General features: G+C 49.7%; 2 protein-coding genes across 2 annotated transcripts in view; both read right to left on the reverse strand.

The window, feature by feature from the left end:
• Nucleotides 1-224: 224 nt before the first annotated feature.
• On the reverse strand, nucleotides 225-12533 carry AKAP8 (A kinase (PRKA) anchor protein 8). Its single transcript, XM_006876828.1, has 14 exons — nucleotides 12515-12533; nucleotides 11074-11112; nucleotides 8168-8200; nucleotides 7428-7710; nucleotides 6534-7032; nucleotides 5948-6077; nucleotides 5718-5764; nucleotides 4895-4928; nucleotides 3229-3316; nucleotides 2820-2961; nucleotides 2542-2635; nucleotides 2159-2289; nucleotides 1772-1867; nucleotides 225-641 (listed from the first exon to the last, which is right to left on the reverse strand). Exons 1-14 carry the CDS (start codon nucleotides 12531-12533, stop codon nucleotides 225-227), a joined length of 2052 nt encoding a protein of 683 aa, XP_006876890.1.
• A 398-nt stretch (nucleotides 12534-12931) lies between these two features.
• The window catches only part of AKAP8L (A kinase (PRKA) anchor protein 8-like), a 35621-nt gene continuing 28131 nt past the window's right edge, over nucleotides 12932-20421 (reverse strand). Inside the window, exons 13-14 of the mRNA XM_006876817.1 lie at nucleotides 13310-13405; nucleotides 12932-13201 (exon numbers count right to left, since the gene is read on the reverse strand). Coding sequence (XP_006876879.1) covers nucleotides 12932-13201; nucleotides 13310-13405 — 366 coding nt within the window. The remainder of the gene's footprint in view (nucleotides 13202-13309; nucleotides 13406-20421) is intronic.

A 20421-nucleotide genomic window follows, 5' to 3' on the forward strand; every position in this document is an offset into this window, starting at 1 on the left:
CTGGGGAATGCAGGCGGGCCTATAGCCACCACCCTTCCTGCGGACCAGGCCACCAGCCACAGCCGGGCCAGGTTAGTGGAGACGTGCACTCTCCAGAGGAAAGGGCAGGGACACCAAAGTTCAGTTTACAGCATAGTCCAGTCACACACACCCCCACCCCAGTACTGCTTACAAGCCAAAGAGCAAGCAATCCATGATATGAAATTCCTTCAGGAGGAAGAGGATCATTCCTTGGGATTGGCATCAGTCTGTTCCACTTGGCTTTCTCCAGTATGTTGGTCAGGAATGGGGTCGGTTCCAGGGTTTTCTGCCTCTGTGGCTCCTGTTGCTGAGGCTTCCACCGCTCCACTGGGGTTTTCCTCCTCAGCTGCTCCACAGGCTGTCCCATCGGCTGCCGGCTGTTCAGGGAGGGGCCCTCCACTGGCCTCAGCTGTGTCCATGAGGCCTTCCACTGCAGCTGGTCCCTCACTGCTCTCTGGAGCTGCTCCGTCCCCATCCACAGCCTTCACAGCTGCTGTGATGACCTCGGCTAAGACTTCTGCAGCCACCTCCTCAGGCGTCTCCTTCTTATCATCACCACCTAGACTGTCCTCCCCTTCAGCTTCTGGATCAACAGCTTCATTGGTGAAAGGGTCCTCGCCCTGACCAAAAAAGAGGGAACAGGTCACTGTGGGTGAAAGCAGTGCCATGGGCCAGACCACTGGGGTCCGTGTCTCTAGGCAGGGCAGAACTGACAGCCAAACAGGTCTTTTAAGTGACTCTAATCACATCAACCCTACAGGCCCCCAGAGCTTGCAGACCAGAGAAGACACTTCGCTTGCAAAAGCTTTCTCAGAACAAATCTGTACTTTTTATTCACACACATTACCTTGAGGAACAGTGTGATCTAGGATTTCTTAATCTGACTTTGTTGTTAAGTGCCGTGGAGTTGCTGACTCATAGTGACCCTGTATAGGGTTTCAGGTGAGCTTGAACCACTGACCCTATGGTTCAAAGTGACCTTGCAGTCCAGTGCATTAACCAGCAGCACCATACCATGACATCCCATTAAATGGAATTCCTGGTGATTTTAGATTCCAGCCCACACAGAGTGAGGGAGGGCTGCCACGGGTTCACTTGCTGGAGGCCACAATGTTATATACGCGAGGCTTCAAACAAACTCTCACCAGCACATGCCAAAACTCTAGTTTAGAAAAAGTTAACCTTCATAACCACCAGATTACTTGCATTAAAATATGCTATTTACAAAGTATGTTTGCCTTCAGCATTGGGCTCTTTTAAAGGTTGATCTATGAGATCAAAGTGACAACAGCAAGTCAGAAGACCAGATGGGAACTTGAAGATGCAGCGAGTGTATGTGAATGGGGGAGGGTAAGAATGGATGCACAACTTGAAGAACGTCATGGACATAGAGAAAGCTGTGTATACTCTCAACAAAAATAAAAAATACAATAGAAAGGAGAAAGAGAAAAATAGGTGCTAATGTGGGGCTCTGGGATAGAGCTTAGCCTGCAGGCCTGCCAGTGAGCTTTCCTTGTCCCTTGGTTCCTGGGTCAGCATCTACCCTTCCCCCAACTGCACAGCGTTTCCTGTGGCGAGAGGAAGCTCACAGCTGAGTCATGTGGCACCATGGCCCAGGAGGTCCCTAGATGGGCTCACAGGACTTACAGAAGTCTGACACACTCCACTGTTAGCATGGCCCTATCCAGGTAGAGTTCACCTCACCCCATCACAAAAGCCATTCCTGAACCCTAGCCTCCCAAACACAAACCCTGAGGTATTTTTCCAGCATCTTCACGATGTGTCGGTTGTTCAAAACACTCTTGGCCACGTGGAGACTCGTTTTCTTGAACTGTTCAGCAGCCAACTGCAGAGAATCAAATGTAAGTTTTGAAAGTGGCACCGAAGGCAGGAGGCCCATTGGGCTGTGTTGTACCTCTCTGTCCTCAAGCCAGTGCTGTGCCTAAATGGCTAATGTCACCCTGGCCCACAGGACACATCTTCACTCCAGCAGCATCAGCTGTGGTGCTTAACCAATCAAAGCAACACATTTTCTGTGTTTAACAACAACTCAGGAATTAGGATTTCACTGGTTGTGAGCACCCTGATGGCCCCCAAAGTTTCTGGAAACCCCCCACCCTGCATGGGCGGCACTCACTCGGCGGTTGTGGTTGTGGTCCGGGGAATGAAGGTGTCGCTGTAGCAGTTGGTGCCGAGCAGGGATAAGCATGTCACAGGCCAGGCAGTGGGCAGCCTCAATCCGCTTGAAGAAGTGCTCCTGGCCTATGCCTGCAGGCAGACACACTTAGTGGCAAGCCTTCCCCCTTCTCACCAGCTAGGTGTCCTTCATCCCTCTGGCCCTCCCTACTGACTCAGACGGGTGCATGGGGTCAGAATAGCCCTTGTGCATCTTCCCTTCTATTTCCTCTGGCCAAGTGTTGAGCGGCCTGCCTTGTGTCCTGCCACTCAGCTCACCGCCCCCCTTTTCGGTGCTCCAGTCACTTGTACCTAAGCCCTGACAGGATGGTTTTCCCGCTCTACCTTTGAAAGGATCCGGCTTGGGTTTGCCATTCTCCTTTTCCATCATTTCCTGACGTCGCTTCTCTATCTTCTTGTTCCTGTTTACGATGTATTCCTGAAGGGAAGACGCCACGAAATACAAAGGTGACATGTTGGACTCCCAACTGCACACAACCCCACTTATTGACGGGGCACCCACACCTGCCTGTGGAGGAGGGGATCTGTACAACTGGATTGTTCTGCCTAAGTGTAGACCTCAGAGCTTCCTACCCCCCCACATGCCCAGGAGGCAGGCTTACCTGGAGGAACTCGACTGTCCGGTCCGGCAGCTTGGTGCTGATGAAGCGCAGAGTCTCCTTGTGAAATTTGCTCTGCAGGTGTTTCTGGATCTCCTCATCCTCAAAGCTGCGGAACTTGCACACAGAACAGGCAAACTGGATCCTGTGGAAGCCGAAGACTGCAGTGAGGCAGGGTCCACCAGCCACATACTCCAGCCAAGACCGAGGTGAATGCGGTCTCTAAACTAAGGCTGTGGCTACTCCCTCAGGACCAGAGGATAGAGTACACATCTCACAGGTGGCTGGGTCAGAAGAGCCACAAAAAACCTGGGTTTGAATCTCTTGGGTGAACAGTCGGAGTTCCAGGAGCCCAGGGTTGGGCCTGAAGCCTCCTCTATGACTTGCCCTCCACAGGTAGGCACCCCCTCACCTGTCAGCAGCTCGGTCCCGCATCCTGTCTCTTCTTCTCTGCTTCTCTCTTCGCTTTTTCAGCTCCTCATCCTCATCGTCCTTCTCGCCTGTAACAGATAAGTCAGTCCCTTCAAGACACCTGCAGAACCCAAAAAGCCGAGCACTGGGCTTGAGCAGGACCGCCAGTGGCCTTCACATGCCCTGTCAGCTCAGCGCTCCTAACACTGTGGGGCTGCAGAGGCTCCCAACGGGGCAGGCCTGGGAGAACCCTCAGGAGCTCCTGGGGGAGTCACCTCGCACCCCCTCAACTGGCAAGGGGACAGGATCCTGCCCGTCCCGCAGCCCTCTGCTGGCTCCCTGACCTGCCCAGTTCTGCTCTCAGCCCACCGTCACTTAGGAGGGAGTGATGCAGCCTCTCCTGACGAGGCGGCAGCATTGGCCGAGAGGAAAGCAAGCAGCTCGCTGCCTGCAGGTGGGCCTGGCAGCCGTCCTGCCGGCCTTGCTCTCAACTAGGGCCGCAGCAGGTCTGAGTCCGTGCTGGCCCGGCTCTACCCTCCGTGCACAGACACCACCAGTCCGGGCCTTGCCCAGGGCTGGAGGGAAGCATTCCTGGAAACGAGAGTGGGTAAAGACCGGTAGGTCCTCCCGTCCGTGCCCGGGGTGCCCAGGGGGCCTGGCCGGGGCCGGACACTGTGGAATGGACCAAGAAGCATCTGAACTGTGGCCCCTACCCCTGTGCCCGCTGCGAGCCTGTCCCGCGACGATGGCGACCGGCGTGCACTCTCGGGAGCCTCTCACAGGGCGTGGGGGCTTTTGGCAAGAGGCTGCTGCCTGAAACTAGGACTGCTGCTTAAGAGCAAGGTGGTCCCGTTGGCAGTAGGACCTGTGCGCAACAGACATGTCACCTTTGCTTTAGCGTTGGCTAGCGTGCACACTGCTAAGCGCCCTGCATGGCCCCGTTCCATGGGATTGGCCAAGGCAGTGAATGGGGCAGGGGGTGGGAAGGGGGATAGGGCAGAGGGGCCAACTAAGCCTGAGAACAAAAGTAGTCTTGAGCAGGGCCCCTGGGGGAGGACTCGGGGGAACAGAGACTAGCAGAAGCCAGAGGTGACTCTCAGGAGCCCAGGGAAACAGGAAGATAAACAAGAGGAGAAATAAGAGGGTGCTGGGTGTTTGAGCTAGAGAGTTTTGGGCTGCTTCTCCATGTGCCAGGTGAGTTGTGACCTGAGCCAGGCCTGGAGGTTCACTTTGGCCTCTCAGGTCTTCTACATTCATGACCACATCCAAGGACTTGGTTTTGGGCACAGCAGATGCCATGTTCCCAAGAATCCTTCCATTTCTGCCAGGTGTCCTGGACCCGGCTCCCCAAGTTGGCAGCCAGGAGTGCTGGGAGAAAACAGCAAAGGCCTACACTGGCTGAGTGGGATGGAGGGATAGGTGAGAGTGAGTCTTCTCTTCTCACATTCTGAAGAATACCTTCAAGGCACAGCAAGCTGCGGGAGACAGCACACACGGGCCCCTCTGGAGCAGTGAATGAGCCGGGCTGATGGACCAACTCCCACTGGGGCCGCTCCCAGACTGGAGCAGAGAGTCTTAGGACACAGCCCCACAGTCCTGTCCAGGCCAGGCCAGCTGGCAGCCACTGGGTAGTGGGTGTCAAAAGGGACCCAGAATGTAATGCCTACCTCTCTGCCTCCAGGACTCGCCAAAGTCATCCTCCTGGAAAAGGGCACATACAGTCAGGTAGTAGGGGGGCACCTTCCCCAACTCTCCATGGCCGCCCAGCTCCCTGCCACCCCCGGTCCATGCAAACGCAGGATGAGCCCTAGGGGACTGTGTCCTGTCACCACCACCAGAGACTATGGTGACCAGTGATTCTGTCTCAAGTTACCAAACCTCTCTCAAAAACCGAAACCTAAAGTAAGGTCCTGCCACTGCGCAGATACCCAGTCCTTTCCACCTTTCTGTAAAGGGCCTGGTAAGACTCCCTGTGGGAGGGGGTGATGGACAAGCAAGGGAGAATCAGGCGGATCCATGTGGAATCGGATCCGAGGTGGAGAGACACACACAAACTCAGCAATAAAGCAAACCCCAGCTGGTAGGGCATTAGCTCCAGAATTCTTTCTTGAAAGCTGGGCTGTACCAATTTTCCCTGACTGCTGTCTACGTTCATGGAGAGTCTCGAGAAACGGGGTCTAGAGAGAAGCAGTTCCCCGGACTCAACACCTAACAGCCCACACTCCCCCAGGCACTGGGGACCACCCAGACACTCCGGGTTACCTGTCTCCACTCTCCCATGCCCACCTGCCCTCAGTGGCCCCACCTGAGAATCACTCAAACACTTGTTTCCCATGAATGCCTCAGGGACTACACAGGTGGGCTATAACCAACTCCCAGGATGGAGTTGAGTCCACCACACCACCTGACCCTAGGCTAGCAAGGAAGGACGCTAACGTTAAGGACACTCTGCACTGGAGGCAGAGGGTGGATGAGTAGAGGCCGACTTACAGCCCGGAATTCTTCATCTCCCGACCGGAAGTCACCAGCTCCATCATCTGCCAGGCACACAAAGGACAGGAAGGCTCAGCCCCGCCAGTGGCCCATTCCCTGTACCACTTGGTCTGCTCACGCCTCCCCGAGCTCACTATCTGGAGGGATGGCACCCCTTTTGACTCCAGCAGGGTCCATGAGGAAACCCACCACATACAGCCCTTTAGCCCCCCCACCCTGCCACATACCATTGTCGGAAAAATCACCCTCGCTGTCTGCCCGGGGTTGCTTAGCATCTGGCTCCTCATAAGCCTGAGGCACACGCCGCTTCCTGCCGGGGCCATCAGGGCCACAGTGCTCAAACCCTCGCCACCGGGGCTACAACACAAACCCATATATCCACTTACCAACTACTAGAGCAGGGAACAGAGGGAGAGGCTGTTGGACCAGATGACAGAAGTAGGAAGTCTCTCCCAACAGAAAAGGAAGGCAAATTTATTAGAAACTTGGGCACAGCATTTCCTTCAGAAGCCATGGGAACACTTATAATTAAATTACGGTAATGGCTACACATTTCTAGAAATTTACAGAAAGTCACGGATGTGCACGCTAAAACCACTGAATAGCAAATTTATCTCAATAAAAACTGAAAACCCAAGCGAGCTGTTGTCAGGTGGATTCCAACTCACAGCAACCCCAGGTGTTGCAGAGCAAAACTGCTCCCCAGGGCTTTCAAGGCTGAGACACCACTGGGCTGGGTTTGAATTGCCAGCTTTTCAGTTAGTTGTCAAGTGCTTCACTGTCTGCACATTTCCTTCAACAGAGAGTGCTTACCCGGTCCCTGATCCGGGCCTGGGCTCGGCCACAGCCATATGGCATGGTACTGTTGAAGCCACCTGCCCCCGGCATGCCCATCATGCTGAAGTCGGGGGTCAGAGGCTGGGAGAAGAGGGGCGGTGGCGGTGGAGGCGCTGGCCTGCTGGGGGTGGGGCCACTAAGGCCGCGGCCAGCCCCGTAGTTCATCTCGCCCCAGGGAGCAGACAGGGGCTCCGAGGAAGCTGGGGGCTGCGGCAGGAAGGGGTCACTGCGCATGAAGGTGCCAGGGTTGCCCCGATCCTGGAAACGTCCCTGGCCTTGGCCCCGGCCCCGCACATAGCCGTCAATGGTGCCTCGCTCCCGGCCAGGGTCCCGAGGGTCGCTATATTGGTTGCCGAAGCTGCCGTTGCGGTCTGTGCCCAGGTCATATTCATAGCCATAGCCAGAGTGGTAGGGGTTGTGGTCAGGCAGGCAGGCCCTGGAGTCGTAGGACTCGAAGGCCTGGAAGCGAAAGGAGCTGTGGGGTAAAGAGGACCACTGAGGGATTGCTCACACTGGGATCCTCACCTACCTCAAGACACCCAGGCCCTTGGAACAGCCTCTGCAAAGTGGACCCCCCACCTTCAAAACAGCAAACCCATCACCCATTTCTACTGGCACGCTCAGAAGACAGGCCCCTCCTTCAAGGTCACCAGCTAACTGTGGAGCATCAGGGCATTAGGAAGCTGGACTCAGAACTAAGTTGGTGCAGGTCGGACAGCAGCCAGGCCCCTAGTTCACCCCTCGGTGCGAAATAAGCCCCACTAACGGGCCCACTCAATTTTCCTACTGAAAGAGGGATGGGAGGAAGACAGGCACTACCTGGGGGAGCAGTCCCACCTCGGGGCCCCAGGAAAGGTGGGTCCCAATCACCTCTCTCGGTCCTGGGTGCCCTCCCCGCTGCCACCAGTCCCCCGGCTCCCTTCCTTGGACAGCATATCCAGGCGCTGGTTGATCTTGGCGATGAGGGAGTCTGAGTTGTCGGGGCCTGGGTCTGGACCTGGGCCATAGGAGGCCATGTGTATGGTGGGGCCAGCAGCCGCCAGGCTGCCATCGCTGGTCTTGGCGGCCTCCCACGAAGCTGGCCCATAGTTGTACGTTGCTCCAGCACTCACACTGGAGTTCTGGGACCCATAGTAGTTGTAGTTCTCATAACCTGGTCGGGGAGAAGACACTGCGTCAGGCAGCTAGCCATGGTAGACAGGTTCCCTGTGGTCTCAGCACGAGAGGGGGAGGGAGGAAGGACTCCAATAGCACTGGCAATATCTCTACACTAGACCTGGGGACTGTGGCCCTCTTCAAAGTCAGAGGTAGCCAAATGCCAAGACCCACCTCAGAGGTGCCGCTCCCATGACACACCACTAACCTCCAGTACTCCAGGCCCAGTCAAGGCCTGCCTTCTTCCAACAGAGTCACAGCAAACCTCCCTTAGGGCCGAACCGGCTAGCCTTCAGGAGAGCCATGAACCCAGCAAGGACAGGAGCATCTGCACATCTGCCCTCTGTTCCCCACCTCTCCAAGGACCTGACCAATGAGCCAAGGCCCAGGAGCCGCTACCCTGCAGGGGCTGATCAGGACTCACCCACCCGAGCAAACCCTCAGCAAGGGCCTACCTTGCCAACTGGCCACACCACTTCCATATGCACCTTGGAGAAAGCAGAGACACACATGAGTTTTGTCCTCAGAATGCAGGTGCCAACCCGAATACCTGAGCACTGAAGGAGCGTTAAAGGTGCTCCTTCCGTCACAGATGGCAGGCACCCCAGGGTCCTGTTAAGGATGCTCAGGCCCACTCATCATCTGTCTCCTACAGGGCACTTGGCTGGTACAGCTAACCCTCTTTCTTAAACAAGTCATTTCCTCTGTCAGAGCAAACAGAACCCCCGGTTCTTCTTTCTAAGATTACTACCTGGTACAGAGTGGCCAGCAAAAAAAGAGCCAGTGTTCTGCCGATGGCATCAAGGGCGCCATCGACAGGAAGCCAGAGCCAAATGGGAATGGACCCCACAGGCATGAGCAATGGGCTGGTTCTCTCCTGGGACCAGGGATGGGCAGAGAAGGCACTACCAGGATTCTTGGGTAGGTCCCCGGGCCCAGAAATCAGAGGAACAGTGAGATAGATGCTTACATCCCTTCACGGACTGTGACTACCAGAAAGGGAACTAACAATGGTTTCACATTTTTAAAATTGTTGGGGAAAAGATGCCAAATGGAAAATGTCTCATGACCTGAGACCCGCCATGGCAGACTGGGGGCGGGGGCGGGGGGAGGACAAGACTCACTGTTAGGGAACAAAGAGCTGCTGGAAGTGATGGGAAAGTTTAGAAGTGGGTAATGGTGAAGCTCACCAACATGCTGCAAAACTGTACATGTGAAAACTGGAAGAGGCAAACAGTCTATGATCCATCTGTTGTTAGGTGCCATCCATTCCAGCTCAAAATGGCCGTCTGGACATGCAACATCTTCACACACTTTGAACCCATCATTGCAACTACTACAACTCATCTCGAGGGTCTTCATTTTGTTGCTGACCCTTTACTTTTTGTTCAAGCTCGACGGCCTCCTCCTCCAGAGATTGATTCCTCTTGATAACATGCTCACAGAAAGGAGACACAGTCGCACTATCTTCGTTTCTCAGAAGCATTCTGGCTATGTTTATATTTCTTCCACGTCAGAGTCGTTCCTTTTAATGACAGTTCACGACACATTCAATTTTCTCCATCAACACTATAATTCAAACACATCAACTCTTCTTTGTTGTTGTAAAGTGCCTGTATTGGGTGCCACACTTTTCTTCGGTCTTTCTTATCCAATGTCCAACTTTCACATGCATACGAGGTGATAGAAGAGACCATGGCTGTTCACACATTAAAAGAGGTCTTTTCTTGCAGAGTTGATCAACACACACACTGACTACTTGACTATTGCTTCTATGGTCATTGATTATGGATGCAAGGAAAATGAAATTCTAGACAACTTAATTGTTTTCTCCTGGTGTGGCACTGGGTGTTAATGTGTTGAACTGCAAGGCCGGTGGCACAAGCTCACCAGCTGCTCCTTGGAAACCCTATACAGGGTGGCTATGAGTTGGAAACAACTCAACGACACTTTACATCACAATGTTGCATACTGGTTCAGTTGTGAGAACTTTTGTTTTATGTTAAGGTGCAATCTACCATATACATTTACCACAACTAAAAAATAAAACAAAACAAAATTGGGAACTGTCCAAAACAAAAAGTGACCCTAACTTTATGTACACTGCCAGCAGTAATTAAGAACAATGAACTAGCAGTGGCCCATCCATTTCAATGAGCACCTCACACTGACTGACACAAGATGCTAAAGATGCAATGTGCCAAGAGTGAAATATAAGTCTGTACGCCTGATCCCAGGCATTCTGCAAATCTAAGCATGCACTAAGTAAGTGTACCGATTCTAAATTGAGTCATGGTGTGACACTGCGAATGAATGTGCTAGATTGCAAAGTTGGTTTGAACTGCAAGGTCGGCGGTTCAAGTCACCAGCTGCTCCTTGGAAACCCTATGCAGTGTCGTTTTGGGTCGGAAAGGACTCGACAGCACTTAACAATAACATTGATTACAAAACTCAATTTGTAATTATATTGCTAGCTGTTTGTTTAAAATAAGAAAAACTGCCAAAAAAGAACTATTTCACAACACATAAACAGAAGACTTTGGATGGTAGAAATATTTAAAACACTGGGCTGTTGACAGAAAGGATAGAGGTTTGATGGCTCCTACAAGTGCCTCAAAAGAAAGTTCTGGCAATCCACTTCTGGAAAATCCTCCGGCACACATGAGTTAGAGTCAGCTTTTGGTCTGAAAGTATTATTGGCACAGAGGTCTATCCACTCATCTCTGAAATGCCTACACGGAGTACGTGTGTGGCACTGGACTGTGAAGTCAGTTTGAATCGCAAAGTTGGTGGTTCAAACCCACCAGCTGCTCCTCGGAAAGCCAATACAGGGTCACTGTGATTTGGAATTGACTTGACGGCACTTACCAACAACATGGCTCCATAGGATAAACAATGCACTGTGAACCACGAGGACCATGGGATAGATGAAGCTTTCTGCTCCCATGACAAAGCCTTGGAAACTCTACACAGGGTTGCTCTGAGTTAGAACAGATTTGATGGCACTTAACAACAGGTGCTTTTGTGCTAGAGTCCCTATGGCCTGCAGATGTTTACTACCTTGCTCTTTGCAAAAAGGTTTGCTAACTCTGATATAGTCTAAAAAAGGCACCCTAGTGGCCCAGTGGTTCAAGTGCAAGGCTCCTAACCCAACAGGCAGCAGTCTGAACCCATCAGTCTCTAAGCTGAGCACTGAGGCAGCCTGCTGCTAGAGACTAACAGCCGTGGAACCCTTCCGGAGGTTCTGTCCTGAACTGCTAAGAGCAGGGATCCACTGGCTGGCGGTAGGTTGTGTCTGGGGCCTCAGGTGTAGGTGGGAAGCCCCCGACCCACACGGCAGTTGCCCTGCAGGAGCACTTACCCTGGGTGTTGGCAGCTCCAGCACTCCACGCCCCATAGCCTGCGGAAGGAAGGCACTGTTAAGCTCAGGTCCAAGCTGCCATGCCTGGAGTAAGCGCTCTCCAAACTTCAGTAGCAGCTGGGTAGAAGACTGCAGAATGTAACTTCTTGCATACACTGAACCCCAAAAGCCATCAGTACACCCTAGCTGGCTGAGGTCAAAGCAGAAAAAAATGGGCAGGGGTGGCCTTCCAAGGCAATTTTGTCTCTGGTTGCTGAGAGACCTTGGACAAGGATTTCACTCCTTTAATCCAAACCCTGAGAGTGACAGAAGACAAGCTACCAGGTAGCCCATCCCCTGTACGGCTGGGGAGACTGCCCAGGCTGCTGGACACCTGAGAGGAAAGGCCAGAACTGGGAAACATTGCTTGTTACCTCCTAGGCCTCAATTCCACATGGTTTTTCAGATCCCGTTCTCATTCTGATCACCCCCACCCCACCCCACGTCCCAGGGCCTCACCCTGGGGCTCTTCTCTTTGTTGACGCCCCTCTGGTGGGAGGCTGGGGACTGAGTCCTCACTAGGGGTTCCCTGGAGTCTGACTGCAGCAGACTCCTGCCTTTCACGTGCTTCCCTTCCTAGGACCTACTGTGAGCAGCATCAGAGGGTAGCTGTCACTTGACCCAAGGTCACATTGCGGCCAGCATGTACATCCTCGAAGTCACCAAGCACGCTTCCAGTTTTGGGCCCAAAACTCTAAGGGGAGTTATCACAGCTGCCCCTAGCACCCGGCACGGCACACACCGCACTTCGCAGCTGCTGGCTGGGTGGGATGCCACTGTGAAGCCAGGGGAACAGAGAAACTGAAGTTCGGCAAAGTCCAAGAACCGGGACTGGGCCTGGAGAGCGCGGGAGGTGAGTAGCTTAGGGAGGGAGGCCACACAGGGCTCGGGTCCCACACCGGGGCTTACAAGGCCCCAACAAGCGGGAAGTGGAGAAATGCAGCTCCAGCTAATGGCGCGAGAAGCCCAGGGGCGGGCTCACATGCCAAAAGCACAGCGGAAAGGAAGCTACGAGCCTTAGGTACGGGCCTTGACCTTGCGACCCGAGCCAGGCACGGGTCCGTAAGCTCAGCCAGACCCTCTACGATCCCGCCACCCCCCGGTACACGTGCGAACGGGCCCTCCGCAAGCCCCGCCTCCGGCGCCATCTTGCGGCGTCCTCCGCCGCCAAGCCGCGCGGGGAGAACGGAAGGCCTGCCCGCCCCTGCCCGCCGGCCAATCCGAACCCAGCACCCGGGAGCGACGGCGGCGCGGCCCAATGAACGGCGCGCACCCCGCCACCTCCCCGTAAGCCAGGCCGCAGTACCGCACTCATCCAGGTGCGGGCCCACGGCCCCTTGCGCAGTGGGTACGGGGCCCAGGCCCGCCCTCCCTTCTTGCCCACCGTGCCGCCAGCACCCACCTCCGTAGCCCTGCTCCATGTCTTCACCTCGAAGTGCCGACAGCCTCCTTTTCTAGGCCGCTGCAGCGCTCATGCGCTCAACGCACCTCTCGCCACCCGCCACGGGACGACCGTAAAAATACGTCACTGCACTAGCGGACTACCATTGGCTTGCTTGCGCGGCGGGCCCGCCTCCCGCAGTCACTAGGCTGCCTTTGGATTGGTGTGGGAATACGTCAGCAGCATCTCGGAACCACAGCCGGGCCGCGGACCAGCCCGGTGCGCAGGCGCACACTTTCTTCCGCCCTTCTTTCCTTCATACTCCCGGCGCCCCAAGTCCGTCCTTTATCCCGCCCTACGTCAGCGCGCACACAAGGGACGGAAGCAGGCCTGAAGGAAAGCACTTTATTGGGCTTGGCCAGTGCCTGGCCCGCGAGGTCATGGGGCGCTCCCCCCGCCCTCCTCGTCGTCGTCGTCGTCGTCGTCGGCCTCCACATCAAGGCCAGGGATCCCGCGGATCTGGCGCTGCAGCGCCCCGCCCAGTAGTGGAACGGCCTCTTCCTCTTCCTCCGGGGGTGGCGGTGGAGGCGGCGTGATGGCCTCGGGCTCCGGGGGCACTGGTGGCTGGGGCGCCCCCTCGTCCAGGGCTCCCGCCTCGCCGTCCTCCGGCTCCTTCTCCTCGGGGCTGTCTGTAAAGGGGTTCTCGCCCTGCAGGAGGCGGCGGCAATGAAGGAGGGCAGAGGACCCGAGAGGGAGGGGTTGGGCAGGGAAAGGGCGGCAGCGGGCCGGTCCATTGGCAGGGCCCCAGGGCCTCACCTTCAAGTAGCGCTCCAGCTTTTTGCTTATGAGCTTGTTGTTGAGGATGCTGCGGGCCACCATGAGCGAGGACTTCTTGGACTGCTCCATCATGAGCTGTGAGCAGAACAGGTGGGCTGCAGGGTCTGCGGCTGGCCGGGCCCACAGCCCCCATCCCGCCTAATTACACAAGCATCGGGAAAGGGGCAAAACGGCCCAGAGCGCAGGATAACTCTCCAAAGGATGGAGCCACTCTCTGGTCTTATTTTACTTAAGATGCACCAGCATCTTTCTAAGCATGGCTAGCTTTGGGATTGATCAGTTACATCTGGTGGTGGTTGTGTGTCTGAAGTGGTTCCGAGTCATAGCGACCCTGTATAGGATTTCTGAGGCTGTAAGTCCTTATGGCAGCAGAAAGTCTCACCTTTCTCCTGCATAATGCCTGGTAGATTAAAACGGCTGACCTTGTGGTTAGCAGCCCAACTCATAATCCAATACACCACCAGAGGTCCTTAGAAATATACATACTGACACATATTTAAGCAAATCAAGTGTTGCAGACATTTGATTTGCTTACTGAAAAACCACAGTGATAAACCAACAGTAAGGAGGAGCTTGCGGCCTAATACATACAGACCTCTCTCTACCCCCAAGTTGCCTCTGACTCATGTGCAGAGCAGAATTCCACAGGGTATTTTGGAAGCAGACTGACAAGCTCTTCTGAGGCTCTCTGGGTAGGGTTGAGTATTTTTTTACATTTTGCATTCCATAGGAAAGATACAAAAGCAGAAACACAAATGTCAAACTGTATTAAAATGTATTTCCGTTTAACCTATAAGACTCCAAAGATTAATGATACACCCAGAAGGTTAGCATTCCTCTGTTGATCGGAAGGTCAACCATTTGCAAATTTTCTGAAAACACATATTTGTCAAGGAACACTGTGCCGCTGTGAAAATTGGAAAGGCCAATGTCTTTCAGCAACAATATAGTTAGATGAAACATTTACTTTCAATGATACATTAGAAACAACTATGTGTGTCCTGGGGTGTTTCTAAAGCCCAGAGATGAGCCCTCTGTCTGAAGGATTTACAGTAAAGTGCCAGGTGACTTTTTCAGCAGTGGGAGCATGAACAAATCTTCCTCTAATTGTTATAAAGGTAATGTGTATAAGAAGCCATTCCAGAGAGAAAATGCTCTTGTTGGGATGGGGAGAGCCCACCTCCACCCCACTGAGCCCTGAGCCACTCTGTTGACACGATAGATGGACATGTCATCTCCATTTGCTGTTTACACTCCACTCTCCCAACCTTCCTGTTTTCCGTTCTACATGTTCTTTATTACTGGGGGGTAGGGGTATGGGGGGGGGGAGGATGAGCAGACCTTGTGTAAACGCACTAGGAAACAGTTACAGAATCACAACCAGGGCACAGACAAGTTCCTTGTTTGCCAACTTTCCCTCACTGACCCACACAGTGTCCTCTTGCTCCTAGCATGGGCAGAAATACTAGAACACAGATTACCTGGTACACCCAGCTTCACTGCAGCACTTTTTGTAATAGTCAACAGAGGGAAAAACCATACTGTCCATTAACAGATGAAAAACCAAAATGTATATACATACAGTATGCTATTACTCAGCTATAAAAAGAACTGAAGTCCAATGCTGAGCGAAATTAGTCAAGGACAAACACCGAATGATCTCACTTATGACATAATCAAATACCAGGGCTAACTCCACCACTCTTGTCATACTGTGGTAGCTTGCGTGTTGCTGTCATGCTGAATACTATGCTATTAGTATTTTGAATCCAACAGGGTCACCCATAGTACACAGGTTCTAGTGGAACTTCTAAGAGGAAGGCGACACAGATCACTTCTGCAGGGTCAGTCACTGAATAACATGAATTGCAGTGGGACATTGTCTGATACAGCATCCAAAGATGGAAAGGCACTCAAAATACAACTGGGGAAGACCTGTCTTCTCAAAGTAGAGTTGACCTTAACGATTTGAAAGTTGTAAACCCTTTAGGAACTTCATTAATTAATAGGGCACAACTGAAAATAATTAGAAGCAGCTGCAAACATCCATTAACAATAAGAACATGAAATGCACGAAGTATGAATCTAGGAAAAATGGAAGTTGTCAAAAGCGAAATTGAGCACATGAAAATCAATATCCTTGGCACTAGGGAGCTGCAATGGACTAGTATTAGCCATTTAAAATCAATCATATGGTTTAATATGTTTGGAATGACAAACTGAAGAGGAATAGTGTCTCATTCACTGTCAAAAAGAACATTGCAACATCTATAAGTACAGTGCTATCTTGTGATTGGATGATATCCATAAGCCTACAATGAAGATCAGTTACTACCACTATTATTCAAATTTATGCACCAACCACTAAAGCCAGTGATGAAATTGAATAATTTTACCAACTTCATCAGCTTGAAATTGATCACACATGCAATCAAGAAGCATTGATAATTACTGGAATGCAAAAGCTGGAAATCACAGGATAGAATTTTTCAAAACCAATTGATTTACTCATGGCAAATTACCTTTTTTCAACAACATAAAGGGCGACTATACACGTGGACCTCGGCAGATAGGTGGTGCTGGTTATGTGTCATGGAGTCGGAACCGACTCACAGCAACCCTGCAGAGGGTTTCCGAGGCTGTAACTCTTTACGGGAGCAGAAAGCCTCTTCTCCCGTGGAACAGCTGGTAGTTTCGAACTGCTGACCTTAAGGTTCACAGTCCGATTTGTAACCAATACGCTACCAGAGCTCCTTTGGGCAGATTAATACAGAGGAATCAGAGTGACTACGTCTGTGGGACGAGATGATGGAAAAGCTCCACATCACCAGCCAAAACAAGGCCAGGGTTCAACTGTGGAACAGACCATCAATTGCTCATATGCAAGTTCAGGCTGAAGATGAGAAAATGAAAACAAGTTCTCAAGAGCCAAAATATGACTTTGAAATTGTCCCACCTGAATTAAGAGACCATCTCAAGAACTGATTTGGTATATTTGACGCTAATAACATAAGACCAGAAGAGTTATGGGATGACATCAAGAACATCATACAGGAAGAAAGCAAAAAGGTCATTACAAAGAGGGAAAAAAGAAAAGACAAAAATGAGTATCAGAAAAGACTCTGAAACCTGCTCTTAAGTGTAGAAAAGTTAAAAGGAAATGGAAGAAATTATGAAATAAAAGAGCTGAACAGAAAATTTCAAAGGGAAGCTTGACAAGACAGTATTATAATGAAATGTGCAAAAACCAAAAAGGAAAAACACACTCAGCACTTCCCCAGCAAAGAACAAGGCTCTGGGAATTGATGGAATACAAATAAAAAATTTTCAACAAACTGATGCAGTACTAGAGGTACTCAACTCATCTCTGCCAAGAAATTTGGGGGACAGCGACTTGATCAACAGATAAGAAGAGATGCATATTTGTACCCATTCCCAAGAAAGATAACCAAATGGAATGTAGATATTATCGAACAGTATCATTAATAACATGTACAATAAAGTTTTGGTTTAAAATAAACCATTTTAAAATGGTTGCAGCAGAACATCAACAGGGAGCTGCCAGAAATGCAAGCTGGATTCAGAAGAGGCTGTGGAATGAGAGAGATCATTGCTGACATCAGACGGATCCTGGCTGAAAGCAGAGAGTACCAGAAAGTTTACTCATGCTTTATTGACTATGCAAAGCCATTCAACTGTGTGGATCATAACAAACTATTGATAACACTGCAAAGACTGAGACTACTAGAACACTTAATTGTGTTCATAAGGAACCTATATATAGACCAAAAAGCAGTTGTTCAAACAGAGCAAGGAGGAGGTTTAAAATTATACTGAATGGTTTAAATTACGAAAGGTGTGTGCCAGGCTTGTATCCTTATGTGCCAGGCTTGTATCCTTTTACTATAATTATTCAATCTGTATGCTAAGCATATAATCCTAGAAGTTGGATTATATGAAGAATGAGACATCAGGATTGAAGGAAGATTCATGAACAGGAATATGCATCTGATACAACTTTGCTTGCTGGAAGCGAAAAGGACTTGAAGCACTTTAATGGGAAAGATCAAAGACCACAGCCTTCAATATGGATTGCACCTCAATGTAAAATAAAAACAAAAATCCTCACAATTGGACCAATAAAGAACACTGTATTAAACAGAGAAAACTCTGATCCATGGATTTCCTTTTGCTTGGATCCAAAATCAAAGCTCATGGAAGCAGCAGTCAAGAAATCAAATGACATATCCCATTAGGCAAATATCTACTGTAAAAAAAATCTCTTTAAAGTGTTTAAGAGTAAAGATATCATTTTGATGACTAAGGTGCCCCTCACCCAAGTCTTCGTATATTTCAATTGCCTCATATGCATATGAAAGTTGTACAATGAATAGGGAAGACCCTACAAGAATGGATATATTTGAATTGTAGTATTGGAGATGAATATTGAATGTACCATGGACTGTCAAAAGAACAAACAAATCTGTCTTGGCAGAAGTACTGCCAGAATGCTCCCTAGAAGCAAGTATGGCGAGACACTTGCCATCAAGTCTACCGTGACTCATGGTGACCCCATGTGTGCAGAGTAGAACGGCGCCATTAGATTTCCAGGCTGTAGCCTATCAGAAGCAGCTCACCAAGCCTGCTTTCCAAGGTACTGTGGTGGATTTGTACCATCAAACTTTCAGTTGGTAGTTGAGCATTTAATTCTTGAGCTTATGTAAATTTGCAAAAGGATATCAAAAATGGTTGCACAAGTTGAAGAATATAATCAGTCACTGAAATTATACATGTAAGAATTGTTGAATTGATGTAGGTTTTGTTATGTATATTTCTACAGTAAAAATGCAATAAAAAAATAAGTGAGCATTTGGTCTGAAAAGTCTCTAGAGGAACACAGGAAATGAGAAAACATTTAATCAAGAAAACCTGTAATAGCTTGATGAGAACAGTTAGAGTTGTGGTGTCTGAAACATGACCTACTCCCAGCTCAGGAATAGACACTTCAGTCCAGAGTGCAGCCAGAACTCCCCTTAGATCTTGCTTGGAGGGCTATGGTTTCTTTCTAGGAGGGGAAAGGGTGTCAGTATTTCTCATCCTCCCTCCAACTTCCTGTAACAAAGACTCTCAGATCTGAACGAATATGAAAGAAATCTCACTATCCTCCCTTCTAAGGAGGATTTTAGCTGTACTTCTTCCAATACAGACTTGTTTGTTCTTCTGGTAGTCCATGGAACTTTAAATATTCTTCTCCAACAACATAATTCAAATGCATCAATTTTTCTAGTCTTCCTTTATTCATGTATAACTTTTACATACATATGAGACGACTGAAAATACCATGGCTTGGGTCAGATGCACCTTAGTCCTCAAACTGACATCTTTGCTTTTGAATACTTTAAAGAGGTCTTGTGCAGCAGATTTGCCTAATGCAGTATGTCATTTGATTTCTTGACTGCTGTTCCCATGAGGGTTGATGGTGGATTGAAGGAAAATGAAATCTTGGACAACTTCAATCTTTTCTCCATTTATTATGAGGTTATTTATTGGTCCGGTGGTGAAGATTTTTGTTTTCTTTACACTGAGGTGTAACCCATACCAAAGGCTGTGGTCAGTAAGTATTTTAAGTCCTCTTCACTTCCAGCAAGCACGGTTGTATCACCTGCATCTCACAGGTGGTTAGTGAGTCTTCCTTCAACTCTGATGCTATGTCCTTCTTCATAAAATCCAGTTTTAGATTGTTTGCTCAGCATATAGATTGAGAAAGTATAGTGAAATGAAACAACCCTGGTGAACACCTTTTCTAATTTTAAACCATTCAGTATCTTTTGTTTTACTCAAGTAACTGCCTCTTGGTCTATGTACAGGTTCCTGAAGAGCACAATTAAGTGTTCTGGAATACCCAATTCCCCACAATGTTATTATCTACAGCTTGTCACGATCCACACAATTACAAGTCATTGCATAGTCAGAAAAGCACAAGGAAACATCTTTTTTGGTATTCTTTGCTTTCAGTCAAGATCCATCTGATGCCAGTAGGGATGTCCTTAGTCCCACATGCTCTTCTGAATCTGGCTTGAATTTCTGGCAGTTCCCTGTAGATGTACTGTTGCAGCCATTTAAAAAATGTCTTCAGCAAAATTTTACTTGTATGGGATATTAATGATATTGTTCAATGATTTTTGCATTCTGTCCAGTCATCACTCTACAGAATGTGCACAAATACAGTTCTGTTCCAAAATTCTTGACATACATGAGTGTCTCCAGTGCCTCATCAGTTTGCTGAAAGGTTTCAATTTGCATTCCATCAATTCCTGAAGCCTTGTTATTCGTCTATGCCTTCAGTACTGCTTATTTCTTCATTCAGTTGCTTCATATGCAACCTCTTAAAATAGTTGACCATCATCACCATTCTTTTGATGTTTTCTGCATTATTCAATAATCTGCCCAAAGAATCCTTTAATATTGCAAGCTGAGGTTTGAATTTTTTTTTCAGTTCTTCAGCTTGAGAAATGCTGACTGTGTTCTTTTTTGGCTTTCCCACTCCAGGTTTTTGCACATTTCATTCTAATACTAGACAGTGTCTTCTTGAGCTGCCCTTTGAAATTTTCTGTTTAGCTCTTTTACGTCTTCATTTTTTCCACTCACTTTAGCATCTCTACACTGGAGAGCAAGTTTCAGAGTCTCTTCTGACATTCATTTTGGCCTTTTCTTTCTTCCCTGGCTTTTAAAACAATATTTTACTGTGCATTCAGTGAAAGTTTACATAGCACATGCGGTTCCCATTTGACAATTTCTAAGCAAATGGGTTAGTGACATTAGTTACATTATTCACAATGTGCTAACATTCTCTTTAACTGTGTTGTAGTTATTCTATTTACCGTTCTCTAGTTTCCATGCTGGTTAAATAACCAGCAGGGTCACCCATGGTGGACAGGTTTCAGATGAGCTTCCAGACAAAGACAGACTAGGAAGAAAGAGTGATGAACTACTTCTGAATATTTAGTCACTGAAAACCTTATGAATAGCAGAAATACACTGTCAGATATAGTGCAGGAAAATGAGCCCCTCAGGTTGGAAGGCACTCAAAA

This window comes from Chrysochloris asiatica, unplaced genomic scaffold (assembly GCF_000296735.1).
Source record: "Chrysochloris asiatica unplaced genomic scaffold, ChrAsi1.0 scaffold00417, whole genome shotgun sequence".
Lineage (NCBI taxonomy): Eukaryota > Metazoa > Chordata > Mammalia > Afrosoricida > Chrysochloridae > Chrysochloris > Chrysochloris asiatica.